The 17,207-nt window shown below is 47.5% G+C and overlaps 1 protein-coding gene across 3 annotated transcripts in view; it reads left to right on the plus strand.

Annotated features, from left to right (window-relative positions):
• Window positions 1-902: 902 nt before the first annotated feature.
• Window positions 903-17,207, plus strand: part of Slc25a48 (solute carrier family 25 member 48) — a 40,667-nt gene continuing 24,362 nt past the window's right edge. The window contains exons 1-4 of one of the 3 annotated variants that reach the window (XM_048791976.1): window positions 903-1,146; window positions 6,046-6,089; window positions 13,541-13,612; window positions 16,239-16,497. In XM_048791976.1, the coding sequence (XP_048647933.1) occupies window positions 1,101-1,146; window positions 6,046-6,089; window positions 13,541-13,612; window positions 16,239-16,497 (421 nt within the window). In that variant the 5' untranslated portion in view covers window positions 903-1,100. The remainder of the gene's footprint in view (window positions 1,147-6,045; window positions 6,090-13,540; window positions 13,613-16,238; window positions 16,498-17,207) is intronic. The other 2 variants (XM_048791975.1, XM_015488585.2) reach the window with 2 other exon arrangements.

The raw sequence follows: 17,207 nt of genomic DNA on the forward strand, positions 1-17,207 counted from the left end.
GGAATAAGCTGGAATCTGTTCTCAGACAGCCAAGTCTATAATTCAGATGTGGAAACTTTCACATCCTAATTTAGGCCAGTTGCTAAAAGATTAAAATGTAGTTTGAGATATATACACATTATATACATTGAACATATAGTAATTTCCATCATGTGTGATGTGGGGTTAATAGCACAGAACTCACAGAGCTACTCTAAAGAGTAAATCCAGCACAGGGAATAGGGCATGATTTAAGTGTTCAGAAAATGCTGGACATCCATAATAGCTAGTATTTATTTAGAGGTGAGTTAAAGCTATGTGATTTCCACACATTATCTCATTACTTACTAATGGGGGCGGGGAGGAGTTTCTTAACCCACAGGTCTTGGAGAATGCAGAGAGAGCCTGGGGGGGGGGATCCCGGGAGTTGAGGGGGTTCCCTAACTCTAATACTCATTTGGAAACTCATGTGTTCTGTGTACTTTATGGCAAAACTATCTGTGGCTTTTAATTAGCTCCTCAAATAATGAAGAATGCGTTTCTAAATTATTTCTGTGCTATTCAGCTTGTGCACAGGATGACATGTTCCCACAGGTAAATAATCCTATCACAGCAAGACTATGGTGTTTGTAACCAAATGTTTCCTGACCTTGGATAAAACTTCCCTCCCTTGAACTTTGCAAAAATATCCCTCAAGTCATTTCCAGTGTCAGAGGCAATGTGATCTATTTCAGGCTAAGGCGAGCACTTTCACCTCAAAGGCGTTGAGGCTCTGCACTTGGCAAGGGAGAGGATGACTAGAAGTAGGGAGGGCTAAGGGAATTCCATTTGGTGGCCCTTGCTTCTTTGGACCTGGGACTTGCAGTGCGCACCCTCATCCTGCCTGAGTGCTGCGCCTTTAAGGTCCACTGGGGGCGTGATGTCAGCGGCCCGGGAGCACTTAGAGAGGTGAGCCGGCAGCCTGCGCAGCGGGTGACTTGGACGCCGGGTTAGGAGTAAAACCCGCAGAGGGCTCCAGACTCCCACTTTGATCAGAGCACTTGGCCCCCGCGGGCCATGTCCTGCAGGCACTGAGTGAGCACTGCCCTGGCTCTGGGAGGGCGAGCGGCGCTATAGCAGCCATGAGCAGCTTCCAGTTGGAAGACTTTGCCGCGGGCTGGATCGGAGGTGAGTGCCGAGGGGACACTCGCGGACCGGAGCGTGAGCTACCCGCACTGCACCAAGTCCTCTGGCTTTGGAAACTTTGCCCCCCGCACCTTCCTTCACGCGCTGTGGCTGCCGCGACGCCTTGGTGCGGGGACCGTCCCTGGTTCGAAGCCCTCGAGTCCTCTCGGGTGGTCTGGCTACTCAGTGGAACTCCTCTGATTTCATGATTGACCCTGAGCTGATTTGCTTCAACCTTAGGATCCGAGGAGTTTGATCTGGTAATGATTAAGCAGTCCGTAGAGCTCACAGCCAATGGAGCCTCCCTGGCGGGCACCCACCCTTCAGTGACGGGTTTGCACCTGAATCTGGGGACGTGGCTAGCAGGAACTTGGCTGCGAGTTGGCGCTTGGCCCCTGAATCCTGGACGCGGGATGGTGAGGGGTTGCAAGGTCCGGCTGGCTCTAGGGGGAGCCCGGATTGGAAGGAGCAGAGCGCAGGGAGGGGAGCTCCAGGTTGCAGGTGCTCAGTAACAGCTGGCAGGAACCCTTCCTGTTCTCAGCAGTGGTCAGCCTTCAGCCAATGCGCTCCTTCAAGGTCCTTCCTAGCACTATTGGGCCTACTGGTCCCTTCGCCATCACTCCCTGAGCTGCTCTGCTGGACCTCAGGTGGGTTGCTTGGGCCAGAGGTGCATCCAATTTCCTTGCTTCTCCTTTTAAAATGCCTGTATTCCTCCTTTCTCAAGTATGAGGGAGTAAGTGTAGACGTTTGATGGACCTTGTTGATTGTAAAAAAAAAATTACCTTTATTTTGACCGGCCCAAGATTAAAAGAGATGCTGTTAAAAAATATAAAAAATTAAAAGAGATGCTTTTAAAAATATAAAAAAATTAAAAGAGATGCTGTTAAATTCAGCCCCTCCCCCAAAGGAGGGGCACTAAATAAAAAGATCAACAAACCAGATAAGACTCCAGGTCCTCCCCTCCCACCTAGCAGGCCTCTGATGTTTTCCCTGGTGGCTGGCAACTGGTCCTGCACACACCTTCCTGGACAGAGGTAGCTTTTTCCACAGCACCCAGTTCTGTTGGCACAGGAGCCTGTGGGTGGGGCTGAGAATTGCCTCTCCTAAATTGACCAGCCAGAGGCCCATTTGACATACCCAAGCCCTCTTTGAACAGTCCTTCAACCACTTGGAGGGGTAGACAGAGAGGGGAGACCCCTCCCTGTATGGCCCCTTTAGTTTTCAGTAGAGTTGCAGATGGCTGGGTTTGAGAACTGCCCTGGAGGGTGGGCTGAGGCAGAGGAACCCAGACCTCTGATAAGACAATTCTGAGATTGCCCTTATTTTTGTTTTGTTTTGTTTGTTTATTTGTTTTTGCCTGCCTGAAATGATGGTGAAGGTAGTCACATGAATGCTTACTAGGTGTAACTTTACTGAGGTTTATGCAAAGCTTATTGAAGTTAATTTTACCTATCATAAAATTCATTTCAAGTGTACAATTGAATGATTTTTAGCAACTTTACCAAGTGGTGCAACCGTCACTATAAATGAGTTATTGAGCATTGTCAACCCCCAGGAAGATCTCTCAAGTCCATTAACAGCTGAGCTTTGCTTCCCTTCCTCCCCCTAGACAACCACTAATTTGCCTTCTGTAAATTTGCCTTTCCTGGATCTTTCATAGCAGCTAAATCCTGAAAAGTGGGGTGTCTTGCATTTGTTCATACATATTTCTTTACTAATAACCCTAAATGAAGTGGGTACTATTACATTCTCATTTTACAGATTGGAGGTACAAAGAAATCCTGAGGCCATGCATCTAACATGGGCACTGGTATTCTGACCCAGACAACTGGGCACCAGGGTCTGACTGCCAGGGTGGTAACTCCCAGACTTGTCTATACTTGTTGTCTTTGTTAACAACCTTGTACGGAAAAATTTCCCCATAACAACCTCCACGTTTTATTTGGAGTTATATAAGTCTTTGAGATCCCAAGATCTGGAAACTACTGACCCCCAAATCTCATTTTAAAAAAATCTGGCACCTCTTGCTTTCCAGATGGGTGGGCTGATGAGTGTGAGCAGGGAGACACTGACCCAAGACCAGAGCTGAACTGTGCTCAAGGCAGAGGGAAGCCAGCACTGGTTCTGGGGGACTTGCCTCCCAGCCTGAGGACCAGAGCTCCTTCCACCTTGCTGGGAGGGGTCCTGCAAAGTGGGACTGAAGGCTCCAGGCTTTCTTCTGACCTCCACCGACCATCACTTCTGTGCCACTGCCCAGTTCAGGGATAAGGATGAGGTGAGAGAGGACAGGAAGATCTGGACCAAAGGATTAGCTAAATTCTCTGTCCCTGTAAATACAGAATATTCCAGGGCCCTGACTTAGCTGACTTGGTTAAATCACTTCTGCTGGCAGAGCCATTGTCTCTTAAGTCACTGGACTGGAAAATTTATTTTGGAAGAACAGCTCCTGTTTGAATCTCAGTCACCAGCTTCCACAAGGGCTTCTTTATCTAGGTGGCCTTGCTCTTCCCAGAATGGTACAGGCCTCTGTGAAGACAGGTTTTTTTTTTTGTTTGTTTTTGTTTTTTTTTTTAATGAAAAGGTCCATTGTATCACCTTTGGATCTTTAAAAGAACATCATTCAAAAGTGACAATATCTATGGTGCATACCTGTAATCCCAGCTACTCGGAAGGCTAAGGCAGAAGGATCACAAGTTTGAGGCCAGCCTTAGTGACTTACTGAGGCCCTCTCAAAAAAAAAAAAAAATGGACAGGGGATGTGGCTCAGTGGTAAAGTGCCCCTGGGTTCAATCTCCAGTGCCTGACCCCAACCCCTTCAAATAAAATGAAACAAAGAAAAGTTGAATAATCTATAGATAACTTAAAAGTTGCTGGGTTTTCTCTTCACCCCCTTGCTTTTTGAGTTGAAATTCACATAATGTAAAATTAGCCATTTGAAAGTGTGCAATTCAGTGGCATTTTTTGTACCCTTACAATCCTGTGAAACCATCACCTTTATCTAGTTCTAAACCATTTTCCTCATGATGATTAAAGTAAATCAGGACAGACCTGAAGAATCCCTGGGCAGACAAAGTTAGTGAGGTCTCAAACAGAGACCTTAACATTGCTTAATTTGCAAACATGAGTAAAACGCCTTGGGCTATTTCTTGTAAATTCTTATATTAAAGAAAAGCAGAATTGATGCTTGATGACTCAGAAGTAATCAGCTAACTTATATAACTAGGGACTTTCCAACAGGACTTACCTAAGACAGCACCTGTGTAACCAATCAAATACAGTCATGTGCTGCACATCCTAAGTCTCATCGTGGTCAATGATGGACCATGTAGTTGATGGTGGCCATGCCACGTAGCTAGGTGTGCAGTAGGCTGTACCCTCCAGGATCCAGGTTTGTGTAAGTACACCCTGGTGTTTGCCCAAAGATGAAACCACTTAACGATGCATTTATTGAGTCTGCATCCCATCATTAGAGCTCACATGATCATGATTTCCCTGCTGCATCTCTGTATCTAGAAGCTTCCTCTGTCATTCTCTTGTGTGTGGAGCTTCTGAACCACTCCTTCCTTGCAGTTGTCCAATTCATAAATGTTTGTTTGCTCAACAAATGCTTTAAAATTTTATTGTGCTTCAGTTTACTTTTTAACATAGACAAAGAAAGTCCTGTACCCATTAAACAGCCACTCCCATCTCCCCTGCCCACAGCCCTGTAAACCCACTAATCTGCTTTTTTTTCTTTACAAATTTACCTGTTCTAGATAATTCGCATAAGTGGAAATTATTATGCCTTTGTGTCTGATGTATTTCACTTAGCATGTGTTTTTTGAGGTTCATCCATATTGTAGCATGTTCAGTACTTCATTCCTATTTATAGCTAAATAATATTCCATTGTATGAATGGACATACCACTCTTGATTCATTGGTTGGTGGACATTGGGCTTTTGTAAATGATACTGACATGAACCTGCATTAATATGTACTAGTTTTTGGTTCTTGGATATATCTCTAGAAATAGAATTTCTGGGTTGTGTAGTAATTATATAATTTGATGTTTAATTTATTTTAAGGAATCATCCAACTGTTTTCCACAATGGTTGCACCCATTCACATTCCCACCAACAACATACAAGACTTCCAATTTCCTACATCCTTGCCAACACTTATTATTTTCCTATCAGGTATACAAGGGAATGTCATTGTGATTTTGACTTGCATTTCCCTAAATGTTGAACATCTCTTCATGTCTTTCTGGGCCATTTGTATATCTTCTTTAAAGAAGTGTTTATTCAAGACCTTTTACCCATAATTTTCTTAGTTGTCAGAGTTTATATATTCTGGATACTAGACCCTTATCACATATATGATTTGCCAATATTTCCCTCCATTCTGCAAGTTGTCTTCACTTTCTTGAGAATGTTTTTTGATGCACAAAAGCTTCGCATTTTTGTGAAACCCTGTTTATATTTTTTCTTTTGTTGCTTGTGCTTTTGGTATTATACTTAAGAGTCCATTGCAAATCCCAGGTCATGGAGTTTTTTTTCCCCTATGTTTTAGTTTAAGTGTTTTATTGTTTTAGCTCTCCCGTTTAGATTTTTGATCTATTTTGAATTAATATTTTGTATGATATGAGGTAGGGAACTAAATCCATTCTTCTGCATATGCATGTCATTTTCTCAGCACCTTATTTTCCTTCTCTGAGGTGTTTAAGTCAAGATTTAGGTTGGCTCCATTTTCTCTGCCTTCCTTGGTACTTGGACTAGTGTACATTGGAAGCTCTGTAGCAACTGATCATCGACTGAATGAGTGAACCCATATACCTGAGTCCTCTGTCCTGTTCCAAGAGCCAGCTGATACAAACAGGAGTCCAAGGTATGAGTGACCATATATTATTCTTTGATCCACAGGTGCAGCCAGTGTCATTGTTGGCCACCCTTTGGACACAGTCAAGGTACAGTTCCCATGTTTCCCATTACATCTTGGAGCCTCTGGTCTGTGCTCACTCTTTCTGATTCTCCTGAGATTCTCTGGTTCAGGGAAGGCTCTCTGCTTCCAGCTCAGAGGTCTGGGGGTGCCAGAAGTCCTGGTTTGGAATGGCTCTCCCCTTTCTACTTGATGGTGAATTTGTTCCTGTGAATGTCCCATCCCTGCCTCAGGTTCTCATGAGTTGATGAATAGAGGACAGGACAATGGCCAATATCCTCCTCCAAGTCCCTCTACAGCTGAACAATCAAGAAAGGCTTCAAATGTGAGGTTGCAATTGAGCCCAAAATGTAAGGTTGAATTTCAGATAATTAGGAAAGATGTACCAGGCACAGGGGACAGCATGGGTCTAAAAGGCACTGAGATAGAGATGTCAGGATCCATGCTTGGGAAAGGCCAGATGGCCAGTTTGGCTGATATGTCAGGTTCCTGGTGCAGCTTTGGGTCAGAATCCAGGTAAAGCAGGTCAGCACTCAATCTTCAGAGAACTTGAATGTCAGGTTAGCACCTTGGACCTAGTTGGAAGTGGGAGCCATTGTAACTTGACCAGGCATAAAGGATGTGAAGACTCTAGAGATAGCAGGGCCATTCTGACATTGGGATTTATCTCTGACAGGGGACGGTGCTTGCCTTAGGTCACATAAGTTCAAATCTGAGGAGTGAAATGCTACAAAAGAGTGCTCTTTGACCCCACCCTACCCCTGTCTTCTGTCCCCAGAGGTGAACAGGACTCGGTCACCTGGGAACGTGGCCATACATAATGTCTTCTCACTCCTGACTTCCAGATCTCCCTGGGTTGTGCTACAATTTCCTTTCTCACTATCTTCCTCCCTGTATGATAATGGGCCCCTCTGAGGTCAGAGCTCAGGCCTAGTCTCTTCTCAACTGGAAGATCATCCTACTTGTCTTAATATACATAGAAAAGCAGGGTGTGAATGTTCCATCCCTGCCTGCAGATTCTCATGAGCTGATGGGGGCGGGGGTAACAGAACACTGGCTAATAGCCTCTACCAAGAGGATGGCAGGCAGGGCCAGTGCTGGACAGTGGGCACTTGTGGCAGTGAGCCAAGCAGTACAAGCTTTCCATTGTAGACACAATGAGAGAGATAAAAGGCAGGAACCAGACTTTAGAGAGGGGCTGCATTAGGGCTGGGACTCAAAGTCCCAAAGTGGACTTGGCCTCCAGTAAGCCTACCTCACTGGTCAGTGTTTCTTTACATTTAGAGCCCCTGGAACAGACTGGGACCCAATATAGTTTTTCTGAATGAAGGACAATGGCCCAGAGCCACTTTTTCAAAACCACCAGTCAGGTCGCTGTGGGCTTGGCCCCCGGAGGAACAGCGCCCCCAATACTCCTGGCCAAAGTGGTCAGAACTGGGCTCTGGAGATGCCCCCCATTTTGGAAACCATCCTCGAGGCCATACCTTGTCCATGGTCAGCTGAGGTCCTCTGCTGTTTCGGTTGAGGCTGCCAAGGTCTATGTATTCTCCCATCTGCCTGGGTGTTCAGAGCAGAGGGACCCAGAGGAACTGGAGTTGGGATCAGGAGGCCTGGGGGTCAAGGTGGCTTTTCTGAAGGGGGTGGGGGCTGCTGCAGATAGATGCCGAGGATGGGGTCATCCCAGGGGCTCTGCCTGTCCAGCCTCCCCAGTCCCTTTCCTGGACACAATAGCTGGGAAAGATGGGCTCCTGGGGTCCATCTTTCAGGGGGCCAGAGGAAGAGGAGGCTGCAGGTCCACAGAGGTGGACGTTTTGTGGCCATTGTCTTTGCACATTCAGGACTGCAGGATGGTAGGTCCTTAGACTTCAGTGGGGAGTCCCAGGTTTCGCTTCCCCAGGGAAGCGAAAAGCAGCCTGGAGTGAGGCTGTAATGTGTGGAATACATGCTAGGGCATCATGGGATTCTGTGGCCGGGATTCAGAGGGCCCTACAACTATCGCTGAGGCCAGGGGGAAGCTTCGAGGCCTACCAACTGAGCAGAATCAGCAGCCAGTCTCAGGCTAAGAAGAATGTTTGCTCCAAGGAGGGCCTAGACCTTTGCTGCCCACCCTCATGAGAGGGTGGACGAGGAAGGAGCCTCTTGCATTGAAGAGGATAAAGAGTCTGGTTTGTTCGAAGCACTCCTTTGCCAAGCACTTGTTTGAGTGCCTGAGAGAAAGCCATGCAGGGAGGCTGGGAGGACTGTGTCAGGAGCTTTGCTATTGTATATGGGTGGGCCGGCGGGGGGGTATGTCACAAGGGGAAGGTGCCAATGGAGCCAACTGGAGACACTGAGGGAGGGAGACTGGGCACTTGTCCACCCATCCAGTCCCCGACTGCAGGAGCCATTAGCTGACCACTAAGTCTGATGATTTAGCAGTGAGGGAGGCAAGTGAGGGGACAAACATTCATAGGGGACAAGGGAACATGATATATGCACAAGGCATTTGTAGGCTGTTGTAGGTGCCAGGGAGAAAATAACGCAAGGTGATGAGAAGGAGTCACTAGGGGCTTCTCTATATTGGGGGGGGTCAAGATGGCTTTTCTGAAGGGGAGGTGGTCAAATGATACAAAAAGCCACACACAGAAAACGGAGGTCAGAGTGCTTTGACAGAGGCACAAGCTGGTAGAAAGGCTTATGTAGAAGAGGGTGAGGGCTGCTTCAGATGCCAAGGAGGGGGCTATCCCAGGGGCTCTGCCTGTTCAGCCTCCCCATTCCCTTTTCTGGGCACAATGGCTGCTGGGGTCCATCTTTCAGGGGGCCAGAGAAGGAAGAGGTTGCAGGCCCACAGAGGTGGATGTTTTGTGACCATTGTCCTTGCACATGCAGGACTGCATGGTGGCAGGTCAGCCAGGGTGTCCGTTCTTCCCATCAGCCCTGCACACCCAGGCCCTGGCTCCCAGAGTCCACCAGGAGGGCTCTGGAGTAAGTTCAGGTCTGAAGTGGACTGACCAGCATCTCAAGGCTGAGACCTGCTGCCCAAATGTAAAGCCCCCAGGACTCTCCGGAGCCAAGCCAAGCCAAGCCAAGCCCTCTGGAGGGTCCTCCACACCTCTGTGATATCTGTGGATGCCCACTGGGTTCTCTCTGGTCTCCCTAGGGCAGGCCAGGTATCCCAAGAGTGCATCACAGCGAGAAGGCTGAGTTTCCTAGCCAGTAGTTCCAACTCTGCCCTGTTCAGAGCACAGCTTAGTTCAGAGCAAGGCACTGTCTTGAGACAGCTAAATAAACGGCTATCCAGGATCTTAGCCCAGTGCAGGGGGCTCTCCTGGACTGGGCCTTATGGAGACTTTGAAGACTCAGATGCCATTCTTGATGACTTTAGGAAGAAAAGGCTTTCCCTGACCTCCCCATCCTTTCCAACTTGCCTAACTCTCCCTAGTCTGTCCCAATTGACAAGCCAATTGACAAGGTGATCACTGGCAGGCAGCAGGGCTGAGCCTGAAGAGCACAGGTTTTAGAACCACGCAGGCTCTGGGTTTGAACCCTACTTTTTGCCATTTCCTGTCTGCATAGCCTTCTGTTAGGACCCAAATCCCTGGTTTAAATATAAGGCAAGTGTGTTGCTCCTGGTACCCAGCAGACATTTCAAATTGGTAGCTACTATTTTTATCAACATCATTCTATATAGATGAAGTTTTTTCTCAGTTATGACATTGTGTGAAAATAGGTAGCTGGGTTTTAACCAAATTTGGAGACATGTGTTTAAAAACGTCAAACTTAAATGGTGTGTATAAATTTCTCTTTGGATCACGGGGACACCTCAAAAGATGGGCAGTCATTGTCCAGAGTGGCTTCCCCAGTCACCTGACCATGGAGCAACTTGTCAAGTATCTACCTCTGTGTGTCAGAGCAAGGGAAAGGGCTGCTATTTCTCTAGGCTGACTTGAGAAAAGTGAGTTGGTAACAAATTGTTGTTGCACAGGGTGTGAGAGACTTAAATGTAAAAAATCTGGTGCTTATCTTAGCTTCCTTAGGCAATTATTCCACTTTCCTGCAAATTGGTTGGCTTAAAACAACAAAAATTTGAAAAAATTTTGAGGAAGCTCAAACTAAGTTGTTGGTCCCTTCCGGAGGCTCTGAGGGAGTCCCAGGACTCTCTTCTGGCTTCCATGTTGGCGGTCCTGGCGCTCCTGGGTCATGACTGCATCGTGCTAATCTCTGTCTTCACATGGTCTTTTCCTGTGGACGACTGTGTGACCAGTCTCCGTCTCCTTTCTATGGATGTCAGTCATTGGATTAAGAACCTCAGGGGAGTGAGTCCTCTCCCTGTCTGTGCTTAGATGCAAACCTGTCCACTTATCACCTAGAAAGTTTGGGGGCCCCTTCCTTTTCTCCATTCTGCCCCTGCACCTCAGGGGGACTCTTTTTAAGCTAGTCTGTGACCAGCCTGAGAACCTGCTGCCCAGGCACCAGACTGGCAATGGGGCTCATGTGACTGACTTTCAGGTCTTGTCCTTGAGGTGTCCCACTGTCCTTTGTTCAACCTGGAACTACCTTCCTTCCCTCTGGTTGACATTTTCTCTGGAGTACCTGTCACTGAGAAAGATCTGGGCAAGTTTAAAGAACTGGAAGTTCAGTCCCAACCTTCCCACCAACTCCCGTAACCCCGGGGAACAGCACTTAGCTTCCTTGGAACCTGGTTTTCTTGTCTGTAAAATCTGCACACAGTACCTCCTTGCTAAGGCTGTCATGAACATTGTTCATGGAGATTCTGAAGAAAGAGTGACCAGCAAGATGGCCCCAACCTGATGGAAAGACATGGGAGGGTGTGGAGAGGCAGATGAGTGACTTGCCTGAGGTCCAGGGCCCACCTGTGGAAGAGTCCAGCTGCCGGGACTTGAGCTGCAGTCCTAGGTCAAGGCTCCTTCCTCTGTCTGCCTGGCCACTGGTGGAGGAGCTAGCCGCTGGCTCCTCAGTGTCACGAAGCTGAGATTTTTGGCATCTAGAATTGTATAAGACTAAACCTGTGTTGCTTCAGCCACTTCCAAAGCAATAGGAAATTAATACAGAGAGTCAGCTTTCTTCATCTGGAAAATGTGGGTGATATCTTGCCTCTCGGCATGGGTGGGATTCAGTGAGGTGACTTCTACGAGATGCCATGTGTGTAATTGGTGCATACTAAATGCCAGCTCCTGCTGTAACCGGTGATCCTAGGGCCATGGGCTTTGCCACTTGCCTCAGGGCCATGCTGAGCTCAACATGCTAGGAAGACCTTTGTTCCATGGCTTTGAAATTATTCTATGGCCTGGGTTCTGCTCTGGTTCAAGTCCCTCCATGTACCATTTTCTTAAGTAGTATGAATTCTCAACTTTAGTGGAAACTTGATCCTTCTGGGGACCCTATCATTGGGTGGATTCGTTATCCAGGGACAACGAGACAGCGTAGGATCTCAAACCTGCTTTATGTGGGACATAGAGAAAGGTCTACATCAAGTCATCATTGTCCTCATTGGGGACACCCCATCCTAAGGTAGACCTCTGCTTAACAAGGAGAACATGACAACCCAGTTTCCATCTTGCTCTTTCTTCCCGGTGTCCCTCTTGCCACACAATTTAGAAGTGAGTTTCTTCATCACCACCCGGCCTTTCCTATCTGTGGTTTATTTGTCTCCTTAGCATATCACCATTGAACATACATATTTACCTTTGAATTATTTTTTATTGACTATTTTTTCCAGCCCTAGTAAGTTCCATGAGGTCAGAGACTTGGTCATCTCTATTGAGAATTTCCTGAAGTTGGAACAGACTCCTTTGCTGCAGACACTCAACAAATATTGATTGAAGGAGTCAATAAATACATTTCCCTTCCCTGATTATGAAAGTAATACTTATGAACAATGTGATACCCTTTCCTGCTTATTTCCTATGGCTACATGTGTTTATAAAAATAGATGGATGCCAATCAAACCTTTGGCCATGCTACTCATCATGATTATTGCTCCTGGGAGGGGCAGAGGGAGAGAGAGTGGGCCAAAGGAGGTTTCACCTTTATCTGTGATATTAAAACTTTTTAATTGAGAGATTGTATTCATTCCATATTAGTTGTATACTTAAAATCATCTTTAAAACCATATAAGCTAAAGATAATGAAAGTCTCCCTCGCTTATTGTAGGAAAGTTGGAAATGGAGAAAAGTTCCATGCCCCAAAGCATCACTTAGGGGACCACCACCGTGAGGATGAGTGTTCCTCCTGGGTCCTCTCTACTTGCCTTGGTGGTGAGCTCAAGCAGTTTTTGTGAAGAGTCTCCATCTTCCCTGGGTCTTAGCTCCTCAGTGTGCCTGGGTGCTGTGGGAACAGGGCCAGCATCTCCTCCTTTGTGGCTCTCACAGCTCCCTTCCTGCATGGGTGTAGCATGCCATGGTTACCGCCAAACCATTTAATAAGCTACGCATCTTTAAAGAAGTGAAATCCTCTGAGACCAGGGTAGGAGGTGATCTGGGGAATTTTGTGGGCTTCCTCAGACCCTCTGTTTGTCATTTGCTGTCCCTGGTCACCAAAGCCAGCCTTCCTTAGAGGACACCATGCCTTCACCATTCAGCCCCTCAGTTAGCCAGTGCAGAGCAGCCATTGTGCCAAGGCTGTGCTCAACTCTGGGGACAAAAGGGGAAGGTAGACAGATGGCCCTGCCTTATTCGGGTAATCCAACATAAACCCTATGTAAACAAGCAGATAAGGCCATTGCTAAGGTCAGACCCAAGAGAACAGGAGCTGGAGGAAGAGTCTTTGAAGGGGAGGGAACAGTCAGAGAAAAGTCTAGAGGTGGGAGAGATTGGCTGCTCCAGAGATTGGGAATGTGTGTGTGGTGGGCATGGAGGCCAAGGCATGGACAGGAAATGGCCTGTGGGGTAAGGGGCAAGCTCAGGTGTCCTCTACCTTCTACCCGAGGTTTCTCTAGGTACAGGCAGAGTGTAGTATTTATTTTAAGTTTGGTGGGAGTCCACTGAACAGCTTTAACCAGAGTGACGTTGATGTTTGAACATGATCAGAATGATTGTGCAAAGAGACAGGAAGAGGGAAGGCCAGGCCTTCGTCCAGGTGAGAGATGAAGGAGTGAGGACAGGGTGGTGATTCTGGAGGCAAGAAGAGCAGGTCTCCCAGGGATGTGTGAGGTGTGGGAACGATGGACAGAGGCTGATAGGAGAGAGCCGCAGTTGGATATTTGTACTCAGTCGGCAGAGACCATACTTCAGCAGCCATAATTTTTGCACAGCTGACTGGCCATGGTCCTTCTTGGAGGCAAAGCAAGCTCTGCTGCACTGAGCAGGACTGAGTGGGACATTAGAACAGGACAGTGCCTGCAGAAGACAGAGCACAGGCTGGCCAGGCCTGGCTCCTGACTGGGTCACTTTGGGCAGGGTCTTCTTCCTCTGGGCATCTTTTGGGGCTATGGGGATGCGATTGATTTCATATGACCCGTGTCCTTGTCTGTCTCCACAGACTCGCCTGCAGGCTGGCGTGGGCTACGGGAACACCTTCAGCTGCATCCGTACCATGTACAAGAGAGAGAGTGTAAGTGTCCCCCCCGCCCCCTGGGAGGAGGGATCCCTGCCAGGGTCTCATGGGCTGGGGCCCAGGTCATGGCTCCCACACCAGTGTGTAAGGCAAGAGGCCACTCATTCCGCTCATCACCTTGGCCTGATTTTTCCTTCTCTTCTTACCCCACATATTACATGTTACCCTAACTTATCCTGTCACCTACTACAATATTATTGGGGAAAAACCTGGTTCTGTGTAACCTCTCTGGAGAAATCTGAGGAATATAAAACCGCAGTGTGGAAAATTCCTGCATAAACAAGGTGGCCTGTCAGTTTTTGAGTTGGAATGAGTGGCAGGGAAACCATGTGCCCACAGGTATGTATCCCGGTGTGCCTGGGGACACTGAGCTCACCATGTGACCCAAGCTTTTCTGATCAGGGGAGTAGAGGAAGGAGATTGAGAGGGAGGGAGGGAGGATGGGAAAAGGGAAGAATGATAGAAAGAAATGACCCAACTATCCTATGTACATATGTGAATATGCCACAGTGAATCTCACCTTTGTGTACATCTGTAATGCACTCCTTTAAAAAGAAATATAAATAAATAGAAGAAAGATTGATAGGATAGAGGAAAGGGGGCAGGGGAAAGGAGAAAACGATGGAAAGTGGAAGTACTGAGAAAGTTATATTCCATGCATCTCTAATTATGTCACAATGAACCCCAATATCATGTATGACTATAAGGTACTAATAAAAATTTTAAAAAGAAAAACTGGCTAAAGTTTTGTAAGACACATCAGCTTCCTTCTTGAGAATTACCATGTGATATTCTAAGGCCCCTCTTTGAGAGATTTAAAATAAGTTTGAAAATTCAAAGTGAAATGAATATATTTAAAATGAATACAGTGAAACATCACATCATGTACCACCACAAGAACGGGATCCTAATTAGAATAAGTTATACTCCATGTATGTATAATATGACAAGACACACTGTACTGTCACATACTAAAAAGAACAAATAAAGAAATTATATAAAGTTCAAAAAAAAGGAAAACGAAAAAAGAAACAGAAAGTCAGCACAAGCTCTGTGATATTCCTGCAGATTTTCCTTGAGTCCCAGAAAATGTGATCTATGGTGACTGCTCTTTTCTAGTACACTAGGGCTTGGGAGCCTCCTACAATACTGTGACATTGTCCACAGACAAAGGGCATCTTGCATCAGTGTGATTTAACTCTCCCGATTGGCTGCTTTGAAATCAGGGCAAGCACTGCAAACCTAGTACTTGGTGTTCCAGGGTAATGTGGTGTGATCCCCAAGTCCCCTGAAAGTCAGCCCTTGGGTCTGTCTCCATTTTGGCACCCATTCCCACAGAGTCCACCAGCCAGTGTCCCAGTTCTGGGGCTTTGATGGGGACTGTAGGTGGTTTCTCTGAAGTACCACAGCTCCTGGCTAAGCAGCGTCCAAAGTTATCTGAAGGACCTTGTTATGGAGGAAAAGCCAGAAGCAGTGTGTGTGTGTGTGTGTGTGTGTGTGCGCGCGCGCGCGCGTGCATATGTGTGTGAGGTTCCTGTCTTTGGCAATTAGGGTGCAGCATATGTGGTCAGGATTATTGGATTAGTGCACAACCTGGATTTTGTACAGTGGCTTTTTAGAACATTCCTAGAACATTTTTATTTTGGCATCTGGGTGTTGCCCTGACTCCTCCAAGGGCCTATGGAATTTTCTGGGTTTCCTCAGAGCCCATGTGCAGTGCTCATTGAGAATGCAGTAGAGAAAAGACCTTGACCCCAGCCTGCAGCACCTCTCCTCAGCCCCCTGTGCAGGCATAGGGCTGCTCTTGTGTCCTTCCGGGGCTTCCCTCTTCAGCCACTTCTGTCAGGAGACATTCATGCTCAGGGCCCTCATCTGCAGGTTGACCCACGTACCCCTGAAGAAACCCTCACCAAGGGCTTAGTGAATTGCACTGTAATTGCCTGTCAATTTGTCTGTCCCTTGCCCTTGCCCTCAACTGCCCTGTCCCTAGACCGTGAGCTCAGTGAGGGTGAAAACTATTTCTTATTGTCCCCTAGGGCCTGGCACATGGGAAGTAACCAGAAAATGCTTTGAGGGTCAAATAAGGAGATATGTATGGTGGTTAGCCACTTCTCCCTAGGTGTCCCATGGGCCAGCCCCAGACATTGCCACTGAAGCAGCAGGTGGCCTGGAGACCACCACACAGGAGACAAAACATTGTGCAGAAGTGGTTTCTCAGCTGGTTGCAGTGGCTCACGCCTATAATCCCAGTTTCTCGGGAGGCTGAGGCAGGAGGATCGAGAGTTCAAAGCCAGCCTCAGCAACAGTGAGGTGCTGAGCAACTCAGTGAGACCCTGTCTCTAAATAAAATACAAAATAGGGCTGGGGATGTGGCTCAGTGGTCAATTCTCCCTGAGTCCAATCCCCAGTACCCTCCAAAAAATAAAAAATTAAAAGAAGTGATTTCTCTCCAGCGGCAGGCATGCCTGCCCCTGAGTTTCAGCAGCCCTCTCCTGTCCCATCAGGTTCCTCTTCAAGGCTCTTCACCGACACAGTGGCTTATCAGAGGCCAGGGCAGTGTGGCCTGCAGGGGGCCTGGCCGCATCCCTGGGCCTCATGCTTCCCTCACTGGGTCTCACCACAGGTGTTCGGCTTCTTCAAGGGCATGTCCTTCCCCCTGGCCAGCATCGCTGTCTACAACTCAGTGGTGTTTGGGGTCTTCAGTAACACACAGCGGTTCCTCAGCCAACACCGCTGCGGGGAGCCCGAGACCAGTCCTCGCCACAGCCTGTCTGACCTGCTCCTAGCCAGCATGGTGGCTGGCATGGTCTCTGTTGGGCTGGGCGGGCCTGTGGACCTCATCAAGATCCGGCTGCAGATGCAAACACAGCCATTTCGGGAAGGTAAGAGGCCAGGGAAGGGGAAGCTGGTGTCTGGGGACCTTGACTCTTTCCTGGGTGGCTGAATCTGGGATGGTGTTTTTAACATCCTTGTTATTGAGCAGGACACTCATGTTATCATGTCATGTTCTAGAGATGTTCTAAAAGGCCACTGTACAGAATCCAATAATCCAATAATCCTGACCACATGTGCTGCACCCTAATTGCCAGAGACAGGAACCTCACACACATATGCACAGACACACACACATACACACACACGTGCACACACACACGTGCACACACCCTGCCTCTGGCTCTTCCTCCATGTGTGTTCTCATTACTCTAGCTGTAGTAGTAACTGTCATAAGTCAAGTCTTTAGTACATGACAGGTTATATGGCAGGTACCTGCTGAGAGCTCTGCATGTGTTCACTTAATTCATCTTTGTGACAGTTCCGTGAGCCAGGTGCTACCATTACCTCTGTTTTACAGATGAGAAAACTGAAGTTCCCAGAGAAAACTGTTTCTCAAGAACACTTAGTGACGGCGAGCAAAGACCAGCTACATTATTTGACAGCACCCAATGTCAAATGAAAATGCAAGGACTGATTGTTAAAAGCAACAGCAAAAAAAATAGTTAGGAATTTTACCGCTAACCCAAGCATGGAGCCCGTGTGGCCGCACAGCTCTCAGCCTCATGACGCTGTCCCTGGGCTGAGCTGGGACTCATAC

Source organism: Marmota marmota, unplaced genomic scaffold (genome assembly GCF_001458135.2).
Source record: "Marmota marmota marmota unplaced genomic scaffold, marMar, whole genome shotgun sequence".
In the NCBI taxonomy this organism is placed as follows: domain Eukaryota; kingdom Metazoa; phylum Chordata; class Mammalia; order Rodentia; family Sciuridae; genus Marmota; species Marmota marmota.